General features: G+C 39.9%; 2 protein-coding genes across 3 annotated transcripts in view; both read left to right on the top strand.

Moving 5' to 3' along the window:
• LOC306826707 (solute carrier family 22 member 23-like) overlaps positions 1-20,673 on the top strand; it is a 34,429-nt gene extending 13,756 nt beyond the window's left edge. For both annotated transcript variants that reach the window (XM_079348186.1, XM_079348187.1), the window contains 7 exons: positions 7,841-8,009; positions 9,506-9,633; positions 11,517-11,619; positions 12,415-12,650; positions 14,152-14,184; positions 15,263-15,386; positions 16,118-20,673. In XM_079348186.1, the coding sequence (XP_079204312.1) occupies positions 7,841-8,009; positions 9,506-9,633; positions 11,517-11,619; positions 12,415-12,650; positions 14,152-14,184; positions 15,263-15,386; positions 16,118-17,639 (2,315 nt within the window). In that variant the 3' untranslated portion in view covers positions 17,640-20,673. The remainder of the gene's footprint in view (positions 1-7,840; positions 8,010-9,505; positions 9,634-11,516; positions 11,620-12,414; positions 12,651-14,151; positions 14,185-15,262; positions 15,387-16,117) is intronic.
• Positions 20,674-22,012: 1,339 nt separating this feature from the next.
• Positions 22,013-26,168, top strand: LOC306826745 (tubulin beta-2B chain-like). The gene is made up of 4 exons (XM_079348253.1): positions 22,013-22,210; positions 22,554-22,662; positions 23,758-23,868; positions 24,718-26,168. Exons 1-4 carry the CDS (start codon positions 22,154-22,156, stop codon positions 25,800-25,802), a joined length of 1,362 nt encoding a protein of 453 aa, XP_079204379.1. The 5' UTR covers positions 22,013-22,153; the 3' UTR covers positions 25,803-26,168.
• The last annotated feature ends 469 nt before the right edge of the window (positions 26,169-26,637 follow it).

The following is a 26,637-nucleotide window of genomic DNA, read 5'->3' as shown; positions in this document are numbered from 1 at the left end:
TGAGTACTACAATTTTGTACAAACAGCAATAACATAGTCTGTTAATGTGTGCTGAGCATGTTGACGACAACCATACAAATACAATCTATAGCTGGTCATGTTTCTGACCTAATGTTTTGAATATACAAAGAACTGCCAAAGATTTTAAAAAAGCATGTGTGTAACATAATAGTTTAACTTTCCCTGAGTTAGAATAACTTCATTCTTTCCAAATGGATGCAGTGCTTAGTGTTTGTTGATCAATGTGTGTTTTAAATTAAAGCTAAAATGTTCGGTGTTTAAATTAAATGTTAGCCTTGAGAAGTTTAGAGTTTAGTTAATAATTGCGGTCTCCGCTGATTGCTTTTCATTTTGTAAAAAAAAAAAAAAGATGTAAGACAAGAAGAGGGAAATAGACAACAAAGGCACTCATATAAGAGGCAGACAAAAGGTGATTGATAAATGTATGACATAAATGTCTAGAACATGAATTTCCAGACTTTAGCAGGTGTCATATCTGATGGAGTTTTAAAAGCTGTCTAGCATTCGTGTCAATACAGTAATATTGCTCATGTGAAACCCAGACACTTTATTGACTGTGTGAGTCATGTTGACTGTCTGTCACTCCTTTTGTACATAAACTTCACAAGTATCTGTCGTGAACAGAAAAACACAGACGGTATCTTTTTAGAATCTTTATTTTTTTATTTTATTTTTTATTTTATTTTTTTATTTGAGCAGTTGTAATTCTGCTCAAAAGGAGTGGGCCGAAGCAGAAGCTTATAAGTGCCCACCCCCAAAATCAAGTTAAGAGTAAAGAACAATAACCTCAACTTTTCCATGACAGTTTTGTATTTAGGATTGTGTTTTAGAGTCAGGATATGACGGCTTTACTCAACTTCAGCAGGAACACTCTACTGTTTATTCAGTATGCTCATGTGATGCCTCAGAACAAACCTGATCAAACTTGATACAGTCCTTCTCTCAGCGTACAACCCCTCCGGCACATTGATGCACGAGATATATTGAACAAGAACACACATTGAAATAAATGAATAATATATTAATTTCAATCTCAGCGCTGAAACAGAAGGAAGCTAGAGAGGTAGATTCTCTGTAAAAGCATCCAGTGGTAGAGCAGCAAGGAATCTTCACAGAACGAATAAGTACCATAGTGAGTGGCCTTGAGAGTTAGGTCATGGTGACATTACATAAAGAAGTGATAGTGAACTGCCTTATCAGCAATTCTCATTTTAGAATTTTATTTTTCGATTCTAAAGAATGTATTACAGTGAAAAAGTTCAAAACTATAATGCAAAGTAAGGGCTTTTTTTTTTTTTTTAAACATTTCCCCTTTTATTAACGGATCATATTCTGTAGACAGGTTATGCGACAACGCCCATTTCTATCCTCTCATCTCTACAGATTAGTCATGTGTGTTCCCAAACTGCCTCTTTCAGTGTGTTGGTGGAGTAATGCTCCTGTATTCAAACAGAAGGATCTATGATGTATAAGCTTCCTGCTGCAGAACCTGCTCAGGTTAGTCAAAGCCAGTCCAGACTAGTCCTGTCCTCTTCACTGTCCCTGTGTTGCCTGTAATGAGGTCCTTCCTCTCTCTGTCGTGCCCTGTTGATAACATTTACATTCATCTCTCGAAAGAGGCATCACAGAAAGACTGAAGCTCTGTGTGCATTTTTCTGTATAAATTGCTTCCTTTGTGTCACTGTCAGATTCTCTCCTGTTGGTACAGTCTGGCAGACATCATGCTTTGTTCGCCTGCCTCCTCGTCCTACCTGTATTGCTCTTAAACTGTTTGTATGTATGCCATTACATTTTGTCAGGATATGGGTAAATCTGGCCTGATTTTAAGAAATGCCTGCCAGATCTGGACTCTAAGAACAGGAGTTTTTCATTTGCAACCATATGGCTATGCCTCTTTGAGGACAACTGCTGGGTCCACTTAACAATATTGCAGAGTTATTGTGCTACTTTTTATTTATATTACTTAGATCTTAAAGAATGGTCTGGAGAGATTATAAAAGTATCCAAAGAGGCAAAACAGGACTTAGATAGTGTGCAGTGTGAAGAGAGCAAAGGTCTTTTAGCCAAAGAAAAGTATTTTCCATGATACACAGGTTGACCCATCCACATTCTTCCCCTCAAACTGTTTTAGCTGTCTCCTGATACATGGGTTAAGGTACAGACTTTTTTTTCTATCACAGCAGGGCTAAAGTTCATTTTTGTGCAGAGTTTGCAAATGTGGTTGCTCTGCAGACTTCCCCCTTTTACACTTTAGACTGAATGTTTCTGTACTTGTTTATTATTGAACTTTTTGAAAGCAGACGATATGACAGTGTTCGACTTGGCCTCTTAGAATGGAAATAATTGTGAACCTTTTTTCTTTTAGTGACCATGCATGGCATAATCTAAAGCTATCTCTCAGCTCAAATTCCGGAGTGAAGTCCAGTGATTGGCCAAATCAGCAAGATTGACCTTTGCTCTTTCATTTTACATGTAAAAAAAGATTTGAATGTTTTTCAGTTCTTCTTTGGACGGGCTGATGATTTCCTTATTTTGGGACACTTTGGGACTACATTCTGTATCTTCAGAATGGAAAATCCATTTGATGCTGATCTTCCAGTGTGTGGGAGAAAGAAGGTGGAACCAGTGGGTTGTTTTTGAGTTAGCGGGGCACACTGTGTCGTGCTAATATAATGTGACGCTATTATGAAGCTGGCGCGGCCGTCGGCATCCGGCTGAGACGCCGCTTACCAAATAGGGCGCGCGTTGGCTATGGAAACGCAAACAGGATCAGGTTTTACCGACCCAAATCTGACCAAATTGTACTGATCTAAACCAGACTGCTTAGTGGAAACGGGGCTATAGAAACCAACACACGAAAACTCTATCCAAGTAGAAGACTCTTTTGGTGGTGTGAGCACACTTGGATCAAAAGAAAGTCCCTGTGGCTAGTCAGTGCTAGTTGGCATTCATTGCAGCTCCAGATAAGGTACAAGTATGACCTTATTTTAAGTCAATAGCCTTTTTTCAGTATGTGTAAGAAGTAAGAATCCCTCAGGATATTTGTGTGATAATATTGTCAGCCTATATATCAACAAAGACAAGAGTAAGAGTTTGCCTTTGGAGCGTGGTTGGGAAGTTATTTGTCAGAGTAAATTTCAATAAACAGCAATTGTTTGCTTACATGTAGCCGTAGAGAATCTCTATGGTCTATATTCAGAACAATCTTGTCACTGTATTTGTTGTCATGCTGTAACCCAAAAAAGACCATGTGTCTTTAATACAAAATAAGTCTCTTTGTGCTCTTTAACGCCATTGCCTTTAGGTGATCATGTTCTATGAAAATGTGTAGGGTACCTGGTGAGCACTCTGCCTACTCTCAGATACTTTACCAATTAACTGTGTGTTAATCAAGGCTGTACACCCACTCCACACTGCTTGATTTATTCTCCAATGTTGTCACTATGTTCAACTGTGGGTGAAATTTGCTTCCACACAAAAAAAACCCCTGCAGTAACTCTAAGCTAAGACCAAGGTTCAGTGGGTTCTTATCAGGGAAGTGCTGTTTGCTGACAGTGCTGCTCTGGCCTTTCACTCACTACCCTCACACACTACAAAAACCTCATCAGCAGCTTTACACATGCCTTGATTAGACATGTCAAGATTTTTCATGTGTGACCATGGCGATGAAGATGCAATATTTTAGCAATAAATAGTTTTATTCTGCCATTACTGTCCTGCACATGCTATTTTTAATTAACCATACTGGAATGGCTGCCATGTTTTCTAAACTCCAAAATTGGGGTTATAGTGTAGCCTACTGCTGTATTTCAGGTTCGCAAAAAGTATAAACTTAGAGGATTTAGATGATAATTTCAAACCTTCCTTATTAATCAGCAGCTAAAAAGACAATTGGTGAAGATCCAAAGGTAAAACGGGCCATATTTTTTTAACTCATTATTGTTAACAACAGCTAATGTTAGCATTTAAAGGGACACTTCAATCGTTGAAACATGACTCTGTATTGACATTGGGTCACATATATAGTAAAAATATGAAGTACATTTTGAAGTTGGTGCCTTCCTGACCAAGAAAAGGCAGAAAGTGTCATCTTGGCTCATGTGAATAAAAACAGCTCCCAGAATGCACAGCACAGCAGGCCACTCCCACTGAAGCTACGGTGCATTTATCTACAACTCATGCAGCCTTTTTCTCAACACATTACAAGATTTCTTCCAGAAAGAAATGGCATCTTAAATTCCTGGCAGCAAACAAACTCTATGTCTGTGTCTTTAGGGAAAGTGACAGGACCACCAGTCATTCCCAGCTCTGCTGGCAACAGGCAGATCTTGTGCCCCAGCTGCTGAGACCTGCATGCCGGCAGCAGAGAGCTCCCCAATCACTTTCAGCCACTTCCAAACTTAATTTATCACATCACATCATGATAGGTTATATGACAGGCAAAAAAAATCCTTTCTGATTTAAATGTCTGAGGGTGTGTCTGTCTTCTAGTTTTTTTGAAAGCTTCTTATTTATTTATTAGCGTAGCTCATATAGCAACTGAACACCCTAACCCTGAAGTAGCAAACATTAATGTTAACTTTAAAGAGACAGCTTTCAATATCTGTTTAGACTATCAAATAATAATGTTAGCTTTAAAAGATTTATTACATTTGATGTTATCCAACAGTAGTGACCTGTGTATAAAGTGTTTAATCTTGGAATTTGGCCTAAATTTCTGTCAGATTTTACTTACTACTTCAGTTGATGAGCAGTCAAACAGTGAACACATTCTTAGACTTACCACGTTTATGTGATCACATCAGTGCAATATTATAGTCGTATTTTAACTTCCCAGTCCAATTAGAGAAAAATTGTCACCATATGACAAGGAAGCTGCTTTGAAGATTTGTGCAGTAGAAGCTTAAACATTTTCCCAGTACTAAAGTGCATCTAACTAACTCTGTCTTTTACTGTAAAGCATTTTGGTTGGCCACCCGCTGTTTTAAATGTGCTATATAAATAAAATTGACATTGACATCAATAAAAGTAAGTATCATTTTTCTGAGTTCAAAACCCTTTGTTGTTGGGTCATCTCTTTCATTTTACTATTTACTTGCCCATTGTTCTTTCACTATTTTAAAACCTTTAGTGTGGTTACCTAGCCAGCATATAATTTCTCAACCAGAAGGAGACAAAAAACTGAAGAACCTGTTTTAATTACTGAACATCTCAGAGCCATAAGCAGTGATTCAGAGGCCACCGACACTGAGGTTTATGGAATTTACAACAGCAGCGGAAAAAAAAAAAAAAAAAAATGCGTGGGAGGAGAAGAGAAGAGGAATCTCAGCTGAGGGATGACACTGCAATACAGCTGCACTTTTTCCACCTGTAACACCCCATCCTTGTACTGTGCTGCTTTTGCAGATGCTACTAAAACATAAGAAACATTTATCATAGAAAACAAGCCACTGTTATCTTTTAGTAAAAAGAAAGGCCACAGAGTCCTTACTGGATTGAGTGGCTGGGATTAGACCGAGAAATCATGGCATGGAGCCATACGGATCTCATGTGACCAGTGAAAGGTCCCAACATTAGCCTGTGGGTACAGGGAGTGGCTGCACTGAGTGCCTTTAGTGGTCAACCAATCTCTTTCACTTGTAAAACAATGGGCCGCCTTGACTGAGCTCTGTACTTGACATGACAGAAGGCTGGTGAGCTGTTGCAGTGTGTAGCAGTCAGAGCGTGTGATTCATATTCTTGTTTTGCCAAAGTCAGCAAAACAAGCAAAGCTTCTTTAAGGATTACCACTATTATTAATTGGCTATTGGCTCAATCATTGATGATGTCATTTCCACTTTCATTGTGTACAGTTAGTGTCCCAATGCATTCAAATGTGTCCTTCTTTTATAAGATGTATATTCTGCTAGTTTTGTTACCCCAGAGACATTTGCTTGCATCATTAGTGAGTTTCTTGTAAGGAAATTAGATTATTTATGTCAGTAGAACAGAGGGCGCAGCAGAGCATTGTGGGAATGCTGATCTAATGGGTTTGTGAAGGATTAGGGTCAGCCGGAGTAAGGAGCTCAGAGCCTCCTTTCCTTTCCAGAAACTTTGGTCCTGATTTTGTTGCTCCATGTACAGAACATGTACCACCTTTTTGTATGTTTTTGTAACACTTATTTTGGTTGATATATTTATGATACACAGTAGCTCAGACTGAAATGTGATGGAGTTTGTCCATGCGTGTGAACACTCTTCTATAGCTCACCACAGGATGTACTTTTCCCGTCACAATACGCCGGCCTGATCAGCACACATGATGCCTTATACATAACTGAAGAATTCAAATCCCACAAGCAGTGAACCGTTACTTTTCTCCCAGCGGCAAACAGGGAAGGGGTCCTGAGGTTAGCTGGTTCAAACTCAGCAGGTCTTGCACCCATCGCCCTGCTCTCAGCTCATTGGCTTTGTCATTCCAGCTGCGATAGTGTCTGTGAACAGAGAGCATTATTCATGTCCTCAGAAGGGGGCAAGTCCTAATTGAAATTCCGGTCTTTTCCACTGGAATGAAGCTGGGCAGTCGACACCCACTGTATTATGCTGGCCTTGTCACCTTGAAAGGCCCATCTGGAGACTGTTCACATTTCTGACCACTAGAAAAGACCCATTAAAGAAAAAACAGCAATGTTTAACAAAAAGGATGAATGAAGCGGCACAAAAGATTTGTGTAGTTTGAAGAAAGGAGCATTACAGTACTCTGTACTTTCTATGGGCTGATGTGAAGTCATGCTCTACTCTGCAGTAACTAAAGGCCTGAACTGTCTGTGGTTACTTGCTGCCAGTGTGCTGTGCATGCTAATGGCTGGCTGAATGAATCAGTGCTATTCTGACAGAGGAGAATTGAGTACAAGGAACCTCTTTCTAGTTAGTTCTCTCTTACAGCAGCTTACTGTCTTGATCTGTCTACTGTCTCTGAACAACAACAGTTCATGCTGATTTATCGCCTTGATTTAATGTCACAAACTCTGCGCTGCTCTGTAGCTGTAACAGTGACCTTTTATTGTTTTTGATACAAAAGACGTATTGATGCTTTTTTTGTGTGCTGTGAGCCATGAATTTTCTAATGCGTTGAAGGTTAGACAATTGAAGAAAAATATATTTTACAGCGTGCAAGGTGAGGTCTTAAAATGTGTTCCTTTGTCCAAACATTCTTTTATCCAGACATCCAAAATCAGAAAAGGGGTTACTCTGAGTCAAGGATAGGTAAAGAAAGTTGTAGTGTTTTTTTCCGTTAAAAGTCACAGTATTTATTCAGTACAATGTACAATGGCCTGGGGATAATGTCTGTGGATGTGAATATAAAAACTCTGCATTGAGATCAAAGGCATTGTCAGGATCCATGTTACAGCCTGCCGTGCGTCACCTTTCCAGAGGTTTGATTGATGAACTCTGGACTGTTTCTGTAAACGTCAGGGACAAATCATGCTAGACTCCTTTTTATGTTGACAGAAAGACTCTGGGCCATTAATGGTTTTATATGTAAAGTCTGTCTTGGGTTTTAATAACAGCTAAGAAGCAGTTATTTCCGACTCATCTGGGAATCAATGTAAATAGTGTTATTCTAACTTTTATTCCTACTTTCAGTATGATTTATATGATAGCATGAAGCATGTCTTATTTTCCGTATTTGGTATATTAACGTTTTTGTGATTCTAATTCTGGAAGGCTTTTGTTCCGTGTTTTCACATAAGGCCTTATTGTTTGTCTCAGTTGCAGAAAACCTTATAACAGACTTTTCTCTCCTTCTTTATCTCTCCTCTTTGTTCTTCTCTGCCAGGAATAGAGCTGTGCCTGCCAGGATGGCGTTTCTCCATGACCATGGTCGCCAATTTTGTAGTGTTGGGCGGTCAGCTGTTGATGCCCGGGTTGGCTTACCTCTGTCGAGACTGGCAGGTTCTCCAAGCGGTCATCATCTGCCCCCTCCTGCTGATGCTGTCCTACATCTGGTGAGGAATAGAACCAGGAGTCTGCTGCTCTTTTGCACCCACTTCTGTTGTTTAAAAGGTGTTTTTCACTATTCGCCGTTTGACATGATGCCCTTGTAATGGGTAAATATGTGGCACCATATGCACTAAAATTCAACATGTGCTAAATTCTCATTAAAAAAATATGTTGTTTTGAATGTTTATGTCGTATGAATTAAACATTGTTACTCCAAAGAGGCCTTTTCAGACATTCTTGTTTCAAACGTTAAAAAGTGAAGAAGGAACTCCAAGGACAACTTGTAAATTCTCAGCTGAAATAAATGTCATTAACACACTTCCAGTGACCTCTGCTGTGACCACAGTTCCTTTTACTCCAGCTCAAGCAATAAATCCTCTTGATTTAATTTCAGTGGATTCTTTTGTAATGCACAGTTCTCAACAGCATTGCTAATATGTACAAAGCCAGCAGAAGAAAAACCCAAGAACGTCCATTTAACCACAGTGTTAAAGGCCTTCGCATGTTTTAAAGGTGCAGTATAAAACAAAGCCGTTTCCCCTGAGAAACTGTTGAAATAATATGAGACACTAATCTAATCGAACATCAATACAGTGCACTTCAATCACTGCAGGACACTTAGAGGGGAACTGATGGGGCATTGATGGTATTCCCATAATGGAGCAGTGCAGGGGTCAGAAACCTGAGACATAAATCAGTGTAATCGTTCTAATAAACGAGTGAAACACAATGCGTATCCCTTATCACTCAGAAGTTGCTGTTGAAGGTACTTGTAACACTTTGTTATCACGTGATCATGGCCTTCAAAATAACCTTACCCTAAAACTCGAGGGCATTCGTTTGTTGACACGAGTGGGGAAAAAAGGCATAAAAACAGCACACAGAAAACAATCAGTTAGGTCACACTGTCATGAATGTGGACCCATGATGACTTTGTTGATTAACAGTGACTAAGGTGACAAACTGAACATGTCTGTGACAAGGTGACTGTGTGTGTACATAATACAGCTGAGGGACAGAAGAGTTCACTACTACTATCAAAGTTTGCTGAGTTCAGGTAAACAACATCAAGCTACACCAGTGCAAGATCATACATTCTGTTCTGTTCCAGACCAGGGTCAAATTTGTTGTTGTTTTGGATGACTTTTAACATTTGTGAGAAGGAAGCGTACAGCTCAGGAGAGAAATATGTGCTCCATCATGCAAAACACAGATCAGACAACAAAGTGTGACAAGTGACAGTAAAACTATCTGTTTATTTGTTCATATCATGTGTGTCAGGCTTATTTGAGACGCACGTTATTGCTATTCAAGAGTTAGTGGGAAGAATTAGAAAGACTGTCCTTCATGTGAATAATTTAACAAGGATTTTCTTTTTTTTTTCATTTTGTTTAAAACATTTGAGAAGTTTTTAATAAGAGAGAGAAATCCGCCAGTTCTTTTCATTTTTATCAGCTAATCTTTGCCTTATTAACAAGGATATCCCCCGTCTTTTCCTCAGGATTTTCCCTGAGTCACTGCGTTGGCTTCTGGCCACTCAGCAGTACTGTCGCTCCAAGTGGATCATGGGACACATCGCACAGAAAAACCGAGTGAACATGGAGCTCGACTCAGATAATATCCTCACAGGTGACCATATTGCTTACATTGAAACGACATATTAAAGTTGTACTTTTAGTGATATTATAATTACTGTGTCTGTTGGTCATTTTAAATCTTAACATTTGTCTCAGTGTTGCTGCATTGTCATAATTAAAGCTTTTTTGTTTGGTATGTTGTATTCCCAAAGCTGTTCTTCCTAAAAAAAAAAGAATGTAAAAAAAAAAAAGGGTGGATTGACAAGGTTATTTCAGTTTCCTGCCTGGTTACCATAGAAACAGGCCATTCAGATGTAGCAGTGAGTGTTGTACATTGCATTATGACTCTATAATGCGCCTTTATTTCATTAAAGCATGGGTGGATGGACTTGTGATGGCAGATGGACAACGGTCAGACACTTGACCTTTGAGGCCGGGTTAACTGTTTGAGTCTGCATTATGAGGACGGATGGGGTCGAAGATAAAAGGCCTGCCATTGGTAGTGTCATGGCTAATAGAACTTGAAATTGGATTTAACAGGGTTTATTTTATTTTTTACCATTTAAGCACGATGGCTGGAAAAATACTCAAAGAGAAGCCACTCGGTGTGAAATCAGCTATACTATTTTCAAACTCTGAAACTGCAGCATTAACAAAATAACTGTGCCATCGACATTTATTACCCGCTCTTGTTTTATAGTAACTGTGTGTCCCTGACACAGTAATATTTCCTACTTTTAACCACTCAGCCTTAAACAGCAGGTCGGGCACAAAATGTACTCATTGTTTTTTGTTTTTTTTTAATCACAGCTGAGGAACTTTTAAAGCACAGAGACAGGACAGATGCATGCGTATCTGCTGATTAGTTCATCTTTGGAAAGTGAGCGTACTAATTTGCCTACAGTAGGAAAACCTCAGTTTTAGAGCCGGAGATAACCTCGAGGCGTTGGTGTGTGGAATGCCGTCACATGCCTGAGTCAACACGGACATTCAGTACCACATAAACCAAGGTGTGTTTCTGTAGAAACCCGCAGTCTCATACTAAAACATCCACAGTGTGTGCGATGTCACATATCAGCGACGGCTCAGGGGTGTTGTTGGCCTCACAGGAAATGTTCCTGTTCTTCTGTGAGCAGCAGTCTCATGCAGTGCCTGTTAGACAAAGCAGAGAGGGAGGAGGGGGATGAAAATGCGTTTCGAAACCAAAGGTGGCATTTGTTTGTGGTTGTAAGAAATCAGGGGCACCCTTGTTTATCTCTTTAAGAGAATCAAATTGTTTGTTTTAAGCTGAACACTCCATTTTAAGGGATGATATTTACTGCAGACTGATGGATTTATAAGCAGGTTAATATCACCTCACTATGGTGAACTAAAGTCAGTGTGCATGTTGGTAAAACTCAAATAAAAAAAGTTTTGTTTTTATATCTATACATGTGCAAAACTGTGTTTTGTATTATTTTGTGCTTCTCACAAATAATGATTTCTTTGAAAGATCCCAGTGTCTCCTTTAAGTCATAAATGCTTTGCCGTCTTGAGTTTATTGACGTACTCGTCATGGTTCAGAGGTTCATCATGTGGCTTTTGAAAGTATTTTTTACAGCCCCCCCCTGAAGCCGTTGAGGGTAACAACATTACGGTCCATGGTAACAACCAAGTGTTTCTTTGTGTAATCAAAGTGAATCTTGGTACAATTATTTAAGGTTTAATTTCTCCCTTATTTGCTTTGGAATGTAATATAAGTAAGATAACAGACATAGACGATGCAGAACAAAGATCAAAAAGATTAAAGGGTGAACTAAAAGAGAAACTGGGCGTCCCATGATCAGCCGATTATGTGAAAATATAAGGAATAACGATTGTGCTTGATTATTGAAATGTTCTACTTAGGTCGTATATTTTCACTTCTATAACATGAATGTGTTTTCTTTTTTCCAGAGCTGCAGAAAGCTCTTCAAAAGAAGCCCAAAAAGACGTGCATCGTGAAAATGGTCGGGACGAGGAACCTGTGGAAGAATATTGTTGTGCTCTGCGTCAACTCGTGAGTGTCTGTCTTCTGTGTTACTTCTGAAAAAAAAAACAAAAAAACAAAACAGTTTGGATGGTGACAAGTCAAGTTCTGTAGGTGAGAGGATCTGAAAACCCAGAGGGAAAAAAAAGGGGAAATGTGTGTGTGCCTGTATGTGTGTGCAGGGCGAGGCAGTGCCTGTCAGACACGCCATTTTGTGCTGCCAAGATGCCACTATTAACCTGTCGGCTTGATACTGCATTGATCAGCAACCCTGCCTTTTTCCTTCTGTATTTTCTCTGCTCTCTCTTTTCATCTCAGGAGGGATCTCTGTTCTTCTCTCTCCATCTCAGAGAGGCAGAGCTGCTCTAGCTCTGCTTCTCTGTGTCCCTGACTCTCTCAGTCAGCATTAATTTTACATGAGCTGTGTCCTTATGAAACATTAGACAGCCAAGGGAGAGGGTGTGTGTTTGCTTGCTTTTTCTTTTTTTTGGATACCTATGGGGGTTGTGTGCTTGTGTGTCAGTCAGTCAGTCAGTGTTTACATGTGTGTAAATGTAGAGATGAGAGGGGAATAAGGAGCTCGAGCTTGAAATGTCTTAATTGTTTTTATCAGATTTGTCTTTTAGTTTACCTTGACGCAGTTTTTCTGTATTTTGTAGCTTCTTTTCTATCTTTGTGTTTACCATTTCATTCCCTCCCTCTTATTAATTTCACATTTGATTTATCATTCCCCCTACTGTATTTGTTTTGCCCCTAACTTAGCCTCAGTATTCTCTGCTGCTCTGCGTGTCTGATCATTTTGCCCTCTGTATGTTCTGTATGAAGGCTAACAGGCTACGGGATCCACCACTGCTTCGCCCGTAGCATGATGGACCCTGAAGCCCAGGAGACGACCATGTTTCATAACTTCTATGCAGACTACTACACCATGGCAGGCATCGCCGTGGCGTCTTGCATGGCCCTTTGCCCCGCGGTGGGTCTGATGGGCCGACGGGGCGGCCTCCTCATGTTTATGATTATCACTGCCCTGGCCTCGCTGCTGCAGCTGGGCCTGCTTAACTGTGAGTTTTCTTTTGAAGGACACATGTCCAGTTATACATGAAGTGTATTGCAATGGTGACGTTTGTTGGTTTTGTTTGTCTTCAGAATTGAGAGGCAGGAAATAAATCAGGACTTGTCTACCTTAATGGGCACACTAACTTGAAAAAAGGGTATTCATATTGTTTCTTTTTGCCCATTGATCTCTTTGAAATACAAAAATTAACTAAGAGCCAATCCTTCTACAAAGTTTTCTCTGTGTAAGTGTCATTAATTCAAATAATTGTACCATAAATCTGCATTGTCACCAAAAAAAACTACACGCTGATGCACATCTCTGCACTGTTTGGCATACTTTTCATTTTAGAGGACATAGTTGTAGCTGTTTTGAAATACTTCCTAGGTTACTTCGTCTGATTTCACCCAAGACTGCAAAATGTGCTCTGGCAGGTATTCCATTTTTATCGTGTTTATTCAACGTTTTCTAAAAACATCATCAGCATGCTGTTAGAGACCATTTTGACAGCCTTGAGAAACAGTTGATCTTGTAGGTTTTTAAACACAGTTTTAATGAAGCCAGGTGAATCTCTTAAAAGAATGTAACAGCCCGGGGCTGTATCATCTTAATGCTGCACTAAATGTTGTCTTTTTTGTGCATATTGACTGACAGTACAACCCTTTTATGATGACATGATCATATCACACAGCTTCTTTCAAAATGTCCACATAAACGGTCCCATCATGTTCACTATTCAACATGGCCGCTTTATAAATAAAATGAATGTGTTGATATGTTTCTTTTTTAGAGACATTTTGATACTTGTTAAATGTACTGAAATATATCATGAAATGTGTTAATATGAATTCCATCTTTTTGTGGTTTGATGGCCATAGAAAATAAGATCTAATAGGTACAACTTTAAAAACAATAGATTTAAAGGATGTGCATATCTGTTTTGATTTAAAAAGTATCTACTCTACTTATGTGAGTCCTCTTAATGATCTCTATTCGGTGATGAACACAAAAGTAATTTTCAGCCAGTCATTGTTTTTGTAATTTGCAAACAAAGCTGTTTTTAGAAGCAGCACAGACTTCATTTGAGACATCTGGACTTATCAGCAGTCCACATTGTCCACAAATGTTGTTGGAGTTGTCAGTGGGCGTCCTGAGGGCTCTGCGGCCTTGACTTGTTTCTAATGGAGTAGTCGGACATGATTACAAACTGCTGCTTTAGTCAATGTTTACCAAAAAGGGCTCCAGATGATCAAAACGGTACACAAGTCGGTTTATTTAGTTACAAACGTACCAGGCTTAATGTTTAACCTACATCAACACACAAGTTTCATGTTTACCGTCGGACTATTGCAGCAGTGTAATGACGAGATTTGCTCAACATGTGTTCTTGTTTTAGTTTCTGATGTTTGACTCTGGATTTAATCTGGTCCTACTTTATGAGTGATTGTGACATTTGACTGTGTTTTCTTACTGACACATATCTTGTATCCTCCTCCTCTCTCCTACAGTGCTGGGGAAGTACAGTGACCATCTGAATATAGGTAGGATTTATTGCTGTTCTAATGAAGTGTTGCACTTAAATTAGGGAGATAAACTTATTGATAACAATCAAAAGTGCCCAGTCGCCTCTATCAGCCTTACATCTGTTATTGTGGGAATTGAATTATTGCCCTATCTTGATGAGGTTTTAGAAAATGTGCAGCATGCAGGCCTCTTCCAGTATTTCATTTGGCGTATCCATGCCCTGCAGAGACACATAATGAAGTGCTCGATGTAATTATGTCTCACTATTCCCTTTGTTTATCCCCTTTGTGTTGAAGAGGGTGAGCCTCTTTGTTATAGAGCTGTGAATCACACAACTAGCATTCCTTTTGGTTTCTCCCCTGTTTATCAATATCGTTATTCTGTCCTCACTAAAGCAAGAACAAGAAATGATCACAGTGCATCATCTTCACCATGTCTTATGCATTCCTAATCCATACATTAGCTTTGGATAGGCCATCATATTTTCTTGGCTCTTTACCTCTACATGCAATTTTCAATCAGTTGTGATTATACATTCTTCATTTCAGGAATTCACTTGAACATATTCTAAGGTCTTTTGCAGAGCTAGAATAAGTTTGTAAATATGTTCAGTTTTACTGAAGCGGTACAGTATGTGGCATCCCACTGAAGCAAAGAAGTGCTTCAATAAGTAGAAATTAAAGTTGGTGAAAATGTTGTCGAATTTAAAGTTCAGTTTTAAATGTCTGTTTAAGAGCTGTAAAAAAAAAAAAAAAAAAAAATGTACTTGAACTGAGCAAGCAAAGATTCAAAAAAAAGAAACCCTGAGTCTGAAGGAATCACTCAGACGCCTCACGTTATCAAAGAAGATAAGCCCGCATGAGTAATTCATAATAATTTTTTTGTTAAATTGATAACTTGCTAACTTGTTAACTCAGTAACGCAGTATCATTTTATTGTAATAACACAATATAGTGCATTATCTCCTTAAATACATGCTTGTTGTTATGCCACCCCTTTAAAAAAGACATTTGCAAAAGGACTCTGGTCCTTTTGCAAATTACTCATCTTAATTAGTGCAAACTGGCAAACGTGTGTCTCCTGCTTTGTCTGCAGATAACTCCAGTACGCTGAATAAGAACTTCTCAGTCGCCTTCTCCATCATCGGCATGTTCTCCTCCCACGCAGTCAGCAACTTGAGTATCTTCTTCTGCGCCGAGATTACGCCCACTGTGATCAGGTAAGCCCACTTTAACACTGCAACTGTTACAACAGCGGAAGAGGAGGAAAAGTGGATGAGCTGCTTTTGATTTTTGAGCGGATGTGTTTGAAATGTAGAGCACTATTTGTTCATTGTGTTTTTGTGTGATAATATTTGTAAAATCTAAGGATTAATATCATGCATTTATGAGTCATCAGAGAAATTGTCAAGACCTCAATTTAACAAGAGTTGCACATCATTTGTCTCTGTTTAAATATGTCGTCTAGCTTTTAATTGAGTTATTGCAGTGGTTGATTTCCATAGCATTAGATGCTCCAGATGGATTAACAGCTTCACCTCCTGTTAAATGAAGGTATGAAATTGTTGAACTGCAGGAAACAACAGCCTCTCACAGTTCAGTGTCAAATGTAATCCACATCTTGTACAAATGAGCAATCCCCTCTGAGAATATATGACACAGCCCTGGATGTTCTTTATCCGTGGTTACGTAAGGCGTGTTGTTTTTGCTGACAGTGTTCAGAGGGCGACATCTGATGGTGAACTTAGGAAACTACATGAGTGTGACTGCAAGTAGAGGATGTGTTTAATGGTACTGCAGCTCTCTTCGCTGCTGTTTGATAAAATGTCAACTGAAACATTTCCCTGATATATCACATATATGACGCTGTTTTTCAGTCCCTGCAAAATGATGATTTCAGATGAGCCGCACTTTATTTGACTATGTAGTAATATTTGCCCTCTCTTCATAGGGGTGGTGGTCTAGGCCTAGTCCTGGCCAGTGCTGGCTTTGGCATGCTGACTGCACCAATCATGGAGCTCCACAATCAGAAGGGGTATTTCCTTCATCACATTATCTTTGCCTGCTGCACCCTCATCTGCATCATCTGCATCCTACTGCTGCCTGAAACACGCTACCAGCCCCTCCCTGAGACCCTGGCTGACGGCGAGAGCTACACCCGCCAGCCTCTCCTTCCGCCAAAGAAACCTGGAGAACAGCGCCTCCTGCTGGCTCAATCTGAAAGCAGCAGGGACTACACCAGGGTGCATGACACGCCACTCCACGAGGCGGCCAACACTGCAGTGTCAACGATGGACTCCACTGCCTCCTCAGCTGTCGATTTGACTGCTCTGTCGGTCGCCGATGTGTCTGCTCCAGCGTTCATGGAGGTGCACCCTGGCAAGCCTGACTCTAAAGGCCCCAATGGCCACTCACTTTCAGCCACACCACCCATCACATCCCTGGGTAAAGACGGCATCATACATGCAAGTAAAGCGCATCTGATGTCTTCCACGCCTTTACACAAAGCCCAGTGCATCACAGACCCACTTTTAGCCAACGCAGAAGAACTCCCAGCAATAGTCCTGGAATCCATTGAGCCATTAACTGATTCCGCCACGCCTGAAGAGAATGACATTAGTCCTTCCCCAATAAAAGAGATTCCCAATACCCCTTCCCCCTCTTCAGACTCTTCAACTCCCCCTGTCCCTCAAACTGTGCCTGGTTCTTTATTGATACACACCATCCCCATCATCGAACCCCCGCCCACTTCCACGTTAGAATCCCCAAACCCCATGGGTAACAATATCAAAAATATCAACGCAGAATTTGATCCAACTTTGCAAGAAGACTCTAACGACACTGTAGAAGATTTACCTTCTCCATCTATGCATGAAAGTCCCCTGCCGTCTCCTATGCCATCTCCTGTTCCGATGACGGACTGCAACATTTCCACTGACCCTCCACCCCTCACTGGCAAACACTCAGATATTCATTTAGAAATAGTAGATGAAACCACATGTACGCCCTCCAGTAAAGACTTTGAAAAACCTCCTGTCATAGACTCTGAACCGGCACAGGTAGACCCAACTCCCTGTGCAAATGATACCCTTTCCCCAGTCACTAATTTCCCTTCACCCAGTCTGCCCCCACCTATTGACCAAGATCATATACCCTCAGCAGACTCATTCCCTCCCCCTGTTCCAGATACTGACACCCCTACACCCACTCCTACCAATCCCCCTGTCACAGACATTGTTCATATCCCTCCCCCAGAGTCAATCTCTTTGACAGACATTGTCCAGCCAGGGCAGGATTCAGTTCCCCCCATTGCTCTAGATTCAGTACCCCCTTCAATCAGCGATCCAGACTCTACAGAAGCAACACCCCCATTTCTATTGGACTGCACCGTCTCCTCCCCCATTGACTCTGGTGTCCTTTCCATCAGTGCCAGCACAGAAAACAACACTGTCAACGGCATGGCCTCATCATGATCAAGTGTTGGATGCAGCCAAGAAAAGAAGCTTTATGGTTGCACGTCGAAGCAGCCAATGCAAAATGACTAACCACGACGGGGCATGAACTGTCCTGCTCAGACTCCAGGCAATCGATGAAGGCTATCCAGAACCTGGGGTCGAGTAAACATGTCTTAATGAGCTGCTGTATGTTTCTCAATGCCCTCCCCCACCCTGCGTTAAGCCAATAAATGACACCACGCAACAGAGAGAGTGCCACAGGCTGGTTTTGTGACAATGTGACAGGATCTTTTTGCCCTTCTTTTGAATGTCACTGGAAATCACCAGCCTTTAAACTACTTTGATGTAAATGAATGGGAAATCACTGTCTGTCATTTTAAAGAGACTTACAACTATACCAACAATCAAGAGTGGTGAGAAATGCATTTATTCTAAAAACAAAACAAACAAAAAAATCTGATCACTACTACTTTGGTTCGAATAAAACGTCAAAAACGTCCGTCTAACATTTGTATTAAAATATCGCCTTACCTGTATTCACAACAAACAATCTGAATGTTACATGGTATTTTTTCTTCTTCTTTGCCGTTACAGAGGAAAACAATCCAAATTGGAGGGATTTCTCTAAATACAAAGCCAAAAACAACTCAGACCAAAATCAAATGTAGACACAGTGCCAAAAATATTATAAATGCAGTATTGTCCTGTTTGGGGAAATATTGCTTTGTGAAGTGGATTAGAGTAAAGCTGATAAAACCTTTTCAACAGTTTAGGAACAAAAGAAAACCCAAATTGTGTATTGGAATAGAAAAAGCAACACACTGTATCACAATTAGATGAGTCAGAATTGACAGTTGAGATTTAGATTGCTACAGCGATGTTTGAGAAAATAATGACCCATATTTTGTTGGTCTAAAGAAACTTATTTTTCCAAATCATTTCAGTCGATGAAATGTATGGTATGCAAATGCTCTTATTTGTAAATGTGATATTGTATGTAAATTGATAATTAGTTGTTGAGCTTGATTGAGTCTTTTTTTATATTGAAACAAATATTATTTTGAATAATCTCCCATGGCGTGCCCTTATTATACCTCTACTTTATTCTTACAGTATTTCTGCCACCTCAGTGGGGTGGCATCTTCTTCTTTGCAGTTGGGACAAAGCATGAAAATAATTGTGAACGTGTCAGCTAAACAAATAAGCAAACTTTAAGAAAAGACACAAATGTTTTTCCGAAATGAAATCAATGGATGATGAAATGTTCAAAAGGATCGCCACCTCTCAAAGCATTGCTAACGTTAAGTGTGTTATCCAAATCATGTTCTGGCATTAACATAGTTCATGTATGTAAATACATTCATGCGCACAACTAAGTTTACCTTAAAAAAAATGCAATATCTCATTTATTTGTCACATTGACATTTTACAATACAAATTGAATTCTTATTTATAGCTCCATGAATCTATTGATGTAAAAAAGACGGACTCTTTATTAAGGAGACACTTTTTCTTCCAACGTCTGTGTCCACCTGTGGACAGCGATATTACTTGACTTGTGTGTAACTCAACAAGTGTAGTTACATACTCCATGCATTGGAGGTTGTAATATTAGTGAAAGATGTGATTACGGATAGACCACTGTTTACAACAACAATAATAATACATGGGAATAATAGTTACATGTTACTGTAAAACATAAGAGCCAACTGAGTGATGTCTTGTCATTTCAAATGTGATATAACCTTCTCTTAGTATATCACTTATGCAGGGCATACTGGTGAGCTATCAAGGTGTCATTCAGGAATCAATAACTCCAGATTTCTGTCATTTACCACATCTTGTGGTACTATTGTAACAAATCTTGCAGGTACTTGAGTCATTTAAAATTGTCTTTTGCATTAATCCAAGTTAAATGTGCACTTGCAAAGGCAATATACCCTTTGGTATGTGAATGGTTGAGCACAAATAACTATGGTGGATTTTTCTTAAAAGCAGTTTTATTCAAAGTGTAAAAGCTGTATTTGGTTTAGTCAATAATGATCTTTTAAAACACCATGATGTAAAAAAAAAAACTTCCATAAAGTGAAAGTTTCATATGAACATTTCATGTCTTACATACATATGCCATGCTGCTAAGCCTCAAAGCACAATACCCTGCTATCATGTGATGTCAAATTTGGTGGTGTATTGACAGTAAAAAAAAAAATAAAAAAAAAAAAGGGAAAATTGAGTAGGATTTTGCATATGATACAAAAATGACTAATAACACAACTTTTGCAATAGACCCATATGTAATCAGTCTTGTAAAACAGGATGGTTAAACTGGATTTAATCAGGGTTTTTTTGTGTCTGCAGCAGCACCTGGGTTATCTGCAGTGGTCAGTAGTTTCACATAGTTCTGAGTCCTCAATGTCTGTGAGTGTCAGTCTCTCTGTCTCAGTGTGCGTATTGCAGAAACTGATCTGTGTAAGACAATATCACAACACAGCATCCAGTACATCCAGTGTCTTCTCTGAGATCTGTTGCTTCCATTTTCACAACTCTCATGCAGCTATTTCAGAGTGCTGATAGGACGTCTAAATGCATTTGGTTGGACTTTCCTTGCAGATAAGTTAGATTAAAAATAAGTAAAAGCAATCCACGGCATTGATAGCACCAGCGTTCAGGCAGACAAGAAGACAGAGAGCAGTGGTAAAGCAAAAAAAAAAAACATTTTATGCCTTTGTAAATAGTAAATGTGTGGAGACCCCCAGCTTCAATAAGATGAAGGATCATAACATGGACTGGTGTAAAGTTTTGAACTTGGTACAAAGAAGTCTCAGACACATTAAGTCCCCAGTGTAGACATTTCAGGTTTTGCTTCTCTCAACTGCGCGACTCAGAATCTCTTGGGGGAGATGGGAGATTTGAATGAATGTAAAAACCATGGATTGTACCATTTTTAATTTCTGATTGTTTGATTTCATTTTTGTTTTGTTTTAACAAACATAATGCACTTGTATATAAGCCATACCTGTTGTTAAATAAACCACTATTTATTGATCAGCTATCAATATCATCAAGTCCTTATTCTAACAACCTTCAATATTTTTAAAACTAGGTCCAAGAAAAAAGATTGAACACCCTTTCTGCTGGCTGGAGGCCTTGTATCTATTGCATATTTGATTTAAAGACAATGATGGAAAATTGCTGACTTTATAAAATCATCTAACAAGATTTAAATGTTTTTAAAAAAGCTTGTAGAAAAGGCTGGACGAATGTATAAAATATTCAGGGGTCTAGGAAATTATATTTGTGGAAAGAATTCAAGGTAGCGAAATGCATTTCTGAGTTAAAATGCTTCTCTTCACAAATCTAATTTTAAATAATCATACTACCTGCTTAGCACAGACTGTATGTGCTAAGTACTGTCTTATTGCCATGGTCTAATTGTGTATAGCATTGCTGAAAGCATTAATACATGTTAACAAGTTAGTTAAAACAATAGTTAAAACAATATTCAGCCATCTGAATGGAGGAATTATCTATAAAGAGTAGAGCTGTGATTTGGACCTGGCTGTTTATTTCTTCTGTAAAGTTAAGTATTTTGACATGGGGTGTGGTCAGGGTGGACCCACTTTTGGAGCTGGCCTCAAGTGGCCATGCAGAAACCACAGTTAATATTACATGCAGGCTTTATTTTATTTTTGAAACTAAGAGAGTGTGTTTTTGCTATTACACAAATATTTCAAAATGAGTGCATAAATCAAAAAGAAAATGTTGCCATGTATTGACAATCATATGTCGTGATTATTTTATCGAGCTAACATTTGCTTGGGAACTAACATGTGCTCATAAACTATAGTTTGCACAAATTACCATCACTAGTTGAACAATTTTGGGATTACCAAAATTATTACCGCTGATCTTATCCATTATTGATCCAGTCCCTTTATGCACACCTGATTCCATTAGTTGAAGAATATGTAAAATCATAACAAGTTAACCAAACCTTAGCAAAATAGCAATAATAAAACGGTCTCAGATTCAAACCAAAAACGTTTGGAACTGTGTTTGTATGTGATCAAAGAAGATATCTAATAGTTACTGATAAATATGGTTTGAACACAGCTTGCTGCTAAATAATTCTACACATAGGCCTATAACTGAACCGCAGTTGTCAGTATTATACGAGTAAAGATTTACATTTTCCAGAAGGGAACATATTGCCTCAGCTTTAAACGACAACCTCAGGCAGATACTGTATTTGTCTGCGTGGGACAGGCTGATGTCAGGTGGATGATGCGGCACGGTCCTCTGGTTCCACTGCGTCACACAGCTGATTTTTTATTGGCTGACGGAGATGCTGGGATGCTGCGCTACGTGCAACGTCATCTTGCCAGCAGGACGTTTATCTACCTCGCAGGCTCAACACTCGTCCTGGGAATGAAGAAGTGAGTGCTGATTTAAAGAAACACACGCAATAGACTGAAGACCTGACGCAGTGGAAGTTGAGACAGGATCATTTCTGCCGGTAACCGCAGCGCACCATGAGGGAAATCGTTCACATCCAGGCTGGACAGTGTGGAAATCAGATTGGGGCTAAGGTATGATAAACGTGTTTTGTTTTAGGAAAAATAAAAATGTAGTTGAAATATAGATGCGGAATAATGCACTTGTTATATCACTGGGTTTCTTGTTTTGATTGATTTACTCTTGGTGTCTATTATAAGTTTTAAAAAGTTAGATATCGATTATTAGTGTATTACCGTGCTGGGTGCGGTTCAATCAGGTACAGCGGCTGCAGTGATGTGGCCTCTGCTGCGTGTCGTTTTCTCATCAAAAAGATTCACAATTACAAAAAAGTAAAGCAAGACACATCAAGTTCTATTTTCACAGCGTGCTACTTTGCTGCAGATCCTTAACATGATTACCTTTCTCCCAACTTAGTTCTGGGAGGTTATAAGTGATGAGCATGGCATCGACCCCTCCGGTAGCTACCAAGGTGACAGTGACCTGCAGCTGGAGAGGATAAATGTCTACTACAATGAAGCCTCAGGTAAAAGAAAAAAAAATACATTTAATTTAGTTTGTTTCAATTCATCTTTGCGTCTTAGTGCCTTAGGGCTTGCCAAAAGGGGAAACATTGTTTTCATTGCTCATTGTCCTTGCATGACCTTATGCTATATGGACGCTAGTCTGGATGGAACAGCATGATCATGTCACTAATTTAGCATCAAGGGAAAGTAGGTCCCAGCATGAGTTAAGAAAAAAACGAGGACAGTGAATCTGCTAAAATCTCTCTCTCTCTCTCTCTCTCTCTCTCTCTCTCTCTCTCTCTCTCTCTCTCTCTCTCTCTCTCTCTCTCTCTCTCTGTCTAAAGGGAGTACAGGTATCTGCAGTCTCTGTAAAGTGGACCCCGCTCAGTCTCAACTCAGCAACCGATTTTTATTTTTTTTACATTTAGAGTTCATCTATTAAATGTCTTATAATAAACAGACTATATAATGTATAGCCAGTATATTTATAGCTGTCTACTTAAATACTTTGAAATCATAAATAGGGACACAAGGAGAGGCAGGTAGGCCCAAACAGCACATTAGGTTTTACTGTCTCCCCTCATCAATGTTGCTGGCATCAGGCTTTATTGATCCTTTCTTTCCGTGGTGCATGCTGTCATCAGTTTCACCTTGACCAAAATTGCATGTTGCTTGTAACACATAAATGCCAATCCTCCTAAAAAAATAAAAATAAAAAAAAAGAACAGACACTATTGTTGACAGGAATGTAGCAACATTAAGAGGCAAGACAGAGACAGAAAAGAGAGGTAAGGATAGGGGCGGATCACATCTTTGTTTGAATGAACTCCTCAGAGCTCAGCACTTTGAAAGCCCCACCCGTCAAGAATAAGCAGTGCAGCATGCTGCGGCCGTTTGGTGGCAAAGTTTACAGACAAAAAGAATGGAGCAAAGTACTGTGTGTGAAATAAACAGTAGAAGGCAGGTAGTGTCCTTAAAATATCCCATGTAAATTATATAAAATATACAGTCATTTGTATGTTCTGACATCAGGCTCACTAAGACTGTCGATATCGTACTCCAACTCTTCCTCCATTACATCTCTCCATCCCTTTATTAACTGTTCTCTTCCAAAGGCAGCAAATTTGTCCCCCGTGCCATTCTGGTTGACCTGGAGCCAGGAACCATGGACTCAGTCCGCTCTGGGCCTTTTGGACAGCTCTTCAGGCCTGATAACTTTGTCTTCGGTGAGTTGACAGCGTTGCGGTAGTGTCGTCACAAATCAATAACATGTTATTAAATTGTGTTATTGATGTCTTATCGTGTTAAGCTGAGTTTAGTTTTACCATGACAGAGATGGATGGTTCCTCACAAACTTCTGTAGCCTCTCAGTGGTGAATCCTTCATCCTGTGTCAGACTGACAGCTCTAGAGGTGACTCAGCAAAATAGAAATCCACTAGGAGATGATGCTGCAGTGCTAATCCCGCCAAGTGGGGATACAGGGGCTAATAAACTACGAAAAAAAAGATGACTCCACTTTTTCTTTTCACAAGAAAATACACCACAGTCATGAATCTCCTAAAGCTTTATTATAAAATCCATGTAATTTTCTGTAAACCCAACATCAAAGCACTTTTCTTCATCTAAGAGCTACTTTGACAAAATGAAAGGGGCCAACAGATACTTGCATCACATCACTTGCATTTATTTACATAGCTGAATTAAGCTGCTGTTTGTACACTTTTTGTGTGAAATTATCAATAATGTTAAATTCACATCAAAGTCTAAGAAAAAAAAAACTTGAATATTTTGCATTTCCTCGGAGTACCTTGGGCAAGACACTTAATCCTGAATTGCTCCCCCTGCTCTGTCAGGGTGTATGCAGTTCGCTGCTCCTGCGGTGCGCTAATTGCTAATTGCCCCTCGGGAATAAATAGTGTTTCTAAAAAAAAACCCAATAATTATTTACTTTGTGAAATGCAAACTGTCGTGGGCTGGAGAAATCACTTTTGTGGAAATGCATCTTGTGCTTTTGCAGATTACGATTGTTTTCATTTTAAAATGACTGTCTCTAAATATGTCTGGAATCATGCAGGTCAAAGTGGAGCGGGAAACAATTGGGCCAAGGGTCACTACACTGAGGGAGCAGAGCTGGTCGACTCGGTCCTGGATGTTGTGAGGAAGGAGTCGGAAAACTGCGACTGCCTCCAGGGCTTCCAGCTCACCCACTCACTGGGTGGAGGCACAGGTTCAGGAATGGGCACCCTATTGATCAGCAAGATCCGTGAGGAGTACCCCGACCGCATCATGAACACCTTCAGCGTCATGCCTTCTCCGAAAGTGTCCGACACTGTTGTGGAGCCATATAATGCCACTCTGTCTGTCCACCAGCTGGTGGAAAACACTGATGAGACCTTCTGCATTGACAACGAAGCCCTTTATGATATTTGCTTCCGTACCCTGAAGCTGACAACACCTACCTATGGAGACCTCAACCACCTAGTATCAGCCACGATGAGCGGGGTGACCACCTGCCTGCGGTTCCCTGGACAGCTCAATGCTGACCTTCGTAAACTAGCTGTGAACATGGTGCCCTTCCCACGCTTGCATTTCTTTTTGCCGGGCTTTGCTCCCCTCACAAGTAGGGGCAGCCAGCAGTATCGTGCGCTCTCAGTGCCAGAGCTTACACAGCAAATGTTTGACGCCAAGAACATGATGGCCGCCTGCGATCCTCGTCACGGACGCTATCTGACTGTGGCAGCTATCTTCCGTGGACGAATGTCGATGAAGGAAGTGGATGAACAGATGTTGAGTGTGCAGAACAAGAACAGCAGCTACTTTGTGGAATGGATCCCAAACAACGTGAAGACCGCTGTTTGCGACATCCCTCCACGTGGCCTCAAGATGTCTGCCACCTTCATTGGCAACAGCACAGCCATCCAGGAGCTGTTCAGAAGGATCTCTGAGCAGTTCACTGCCATGTTCCGTCGCAAAGCCTTCCTCCACTGGTATACCGGAGAAGGAATGGATGAGATGGAGTTCACTGAGGCAGAGAGCAACATGAATGACCTGGTGTCCGAGTACCAGCAGTACCAAGACGCCACTGCTGATGAGACTGGTGAATATGAGGAAGATGAAATGGAGGATGAGGAAGAAGTCCGCCCTGAAGTTCGCCACTGATTGTAAAGCACTGACATGACACTGAGTGAAACAGTCCGCCAAAATCGTAGTTGTTGTTGGACAGTGAAGTGAGATCAATCAAAGTAAGCTAGCGACGCAGATATTCAACTTTATTGCACTTCATAATGATTTAAAGCTTTTTTTGCCAATATTGAATTGCACATAGATATGGCTTATAGTGACATTGATTATGAGGGGTGTTAGAACTTATATATTATGCAAGTACGATAGTATTGGATTTTCCGAGTCATGCCACGCCAGTATCCAGTACAGTCCTGTCTTGTCCTACATACAGTACAGTTTTGTACCATTTACTTCAACAAGCATTCACTATCAAGTCTTGAATAAATGATCAAATCCTGAAAATACTGTGTCCTCTTTTTTTTTTTGTAAAAAAAATGTTATTACATAGCATAAGCTGTATGAATGAGGGCAAAATGACTTTTTATTTGTCAATATTGCCTTGTAGTTCTACAAAGTGTTCATAAGCGACCATTTTGTATACCTCACCATTGTTCCGGGGCTTCTGAGGGATGTTGTTTGTATATAATATAAACATTTCAATTTGCCAGCTTTACCCTCGAAAGCTCCTGTGATGACCTTTTATTTTGTGCTGCTGCTCTTGGCACCCCATGTGGACAAAGCTATGAATCTCTCGGGTTAAAACACAAGTAGTTTTCTTATCCTGCTTTGATTTAACAGTTAACAAAGGCAGTTTCTGCAGCATATAGTTAAATCTGCCTTATCTAATTCCTTCCTGGTGGCTGTGGTTTCATGAGTCAAATATTACTATACATTATCAATAATCTAGCTGAAGGCTTGGTTTGCTTTTGCA

This window comes from Symphodus melops, assembly GCF_947650265.1.
Source record: "Symphodus melops genome assembly, chromosome: 7".
NCBI lineage: Eukaryota > Metazoa > Chordata > Actinopteri > Labriformes > Labridae > Symphodus > Symphodus melops.
This window is presented reverse-complemented; position numbering and strand designations above follow the sequence as displayed.

Coding starts and splice junctions, on each gene's coding strand:
- LOC306826745 (XM_079348253.1), top strand. CDS start 22,154: ATGAGGGAAATCGTTCACATCCAGGCTGGACAGTGTGGAAATCAGATT. Junction 22,663..23,757: donor CTACTACAATGAAGCCTCAG/GTAAAAGAAAAA, acceptor TCTCTTCCAAAG/GCAGCAAATTTGTCCCCCGT. Junction 23,869..24,717: donor GCCTGATAACTTTGTCTTCG/GTGAGTTGACAG, acceptor GGAATCATGCAG/GTCAAAGTGGAGCGGGAAAC.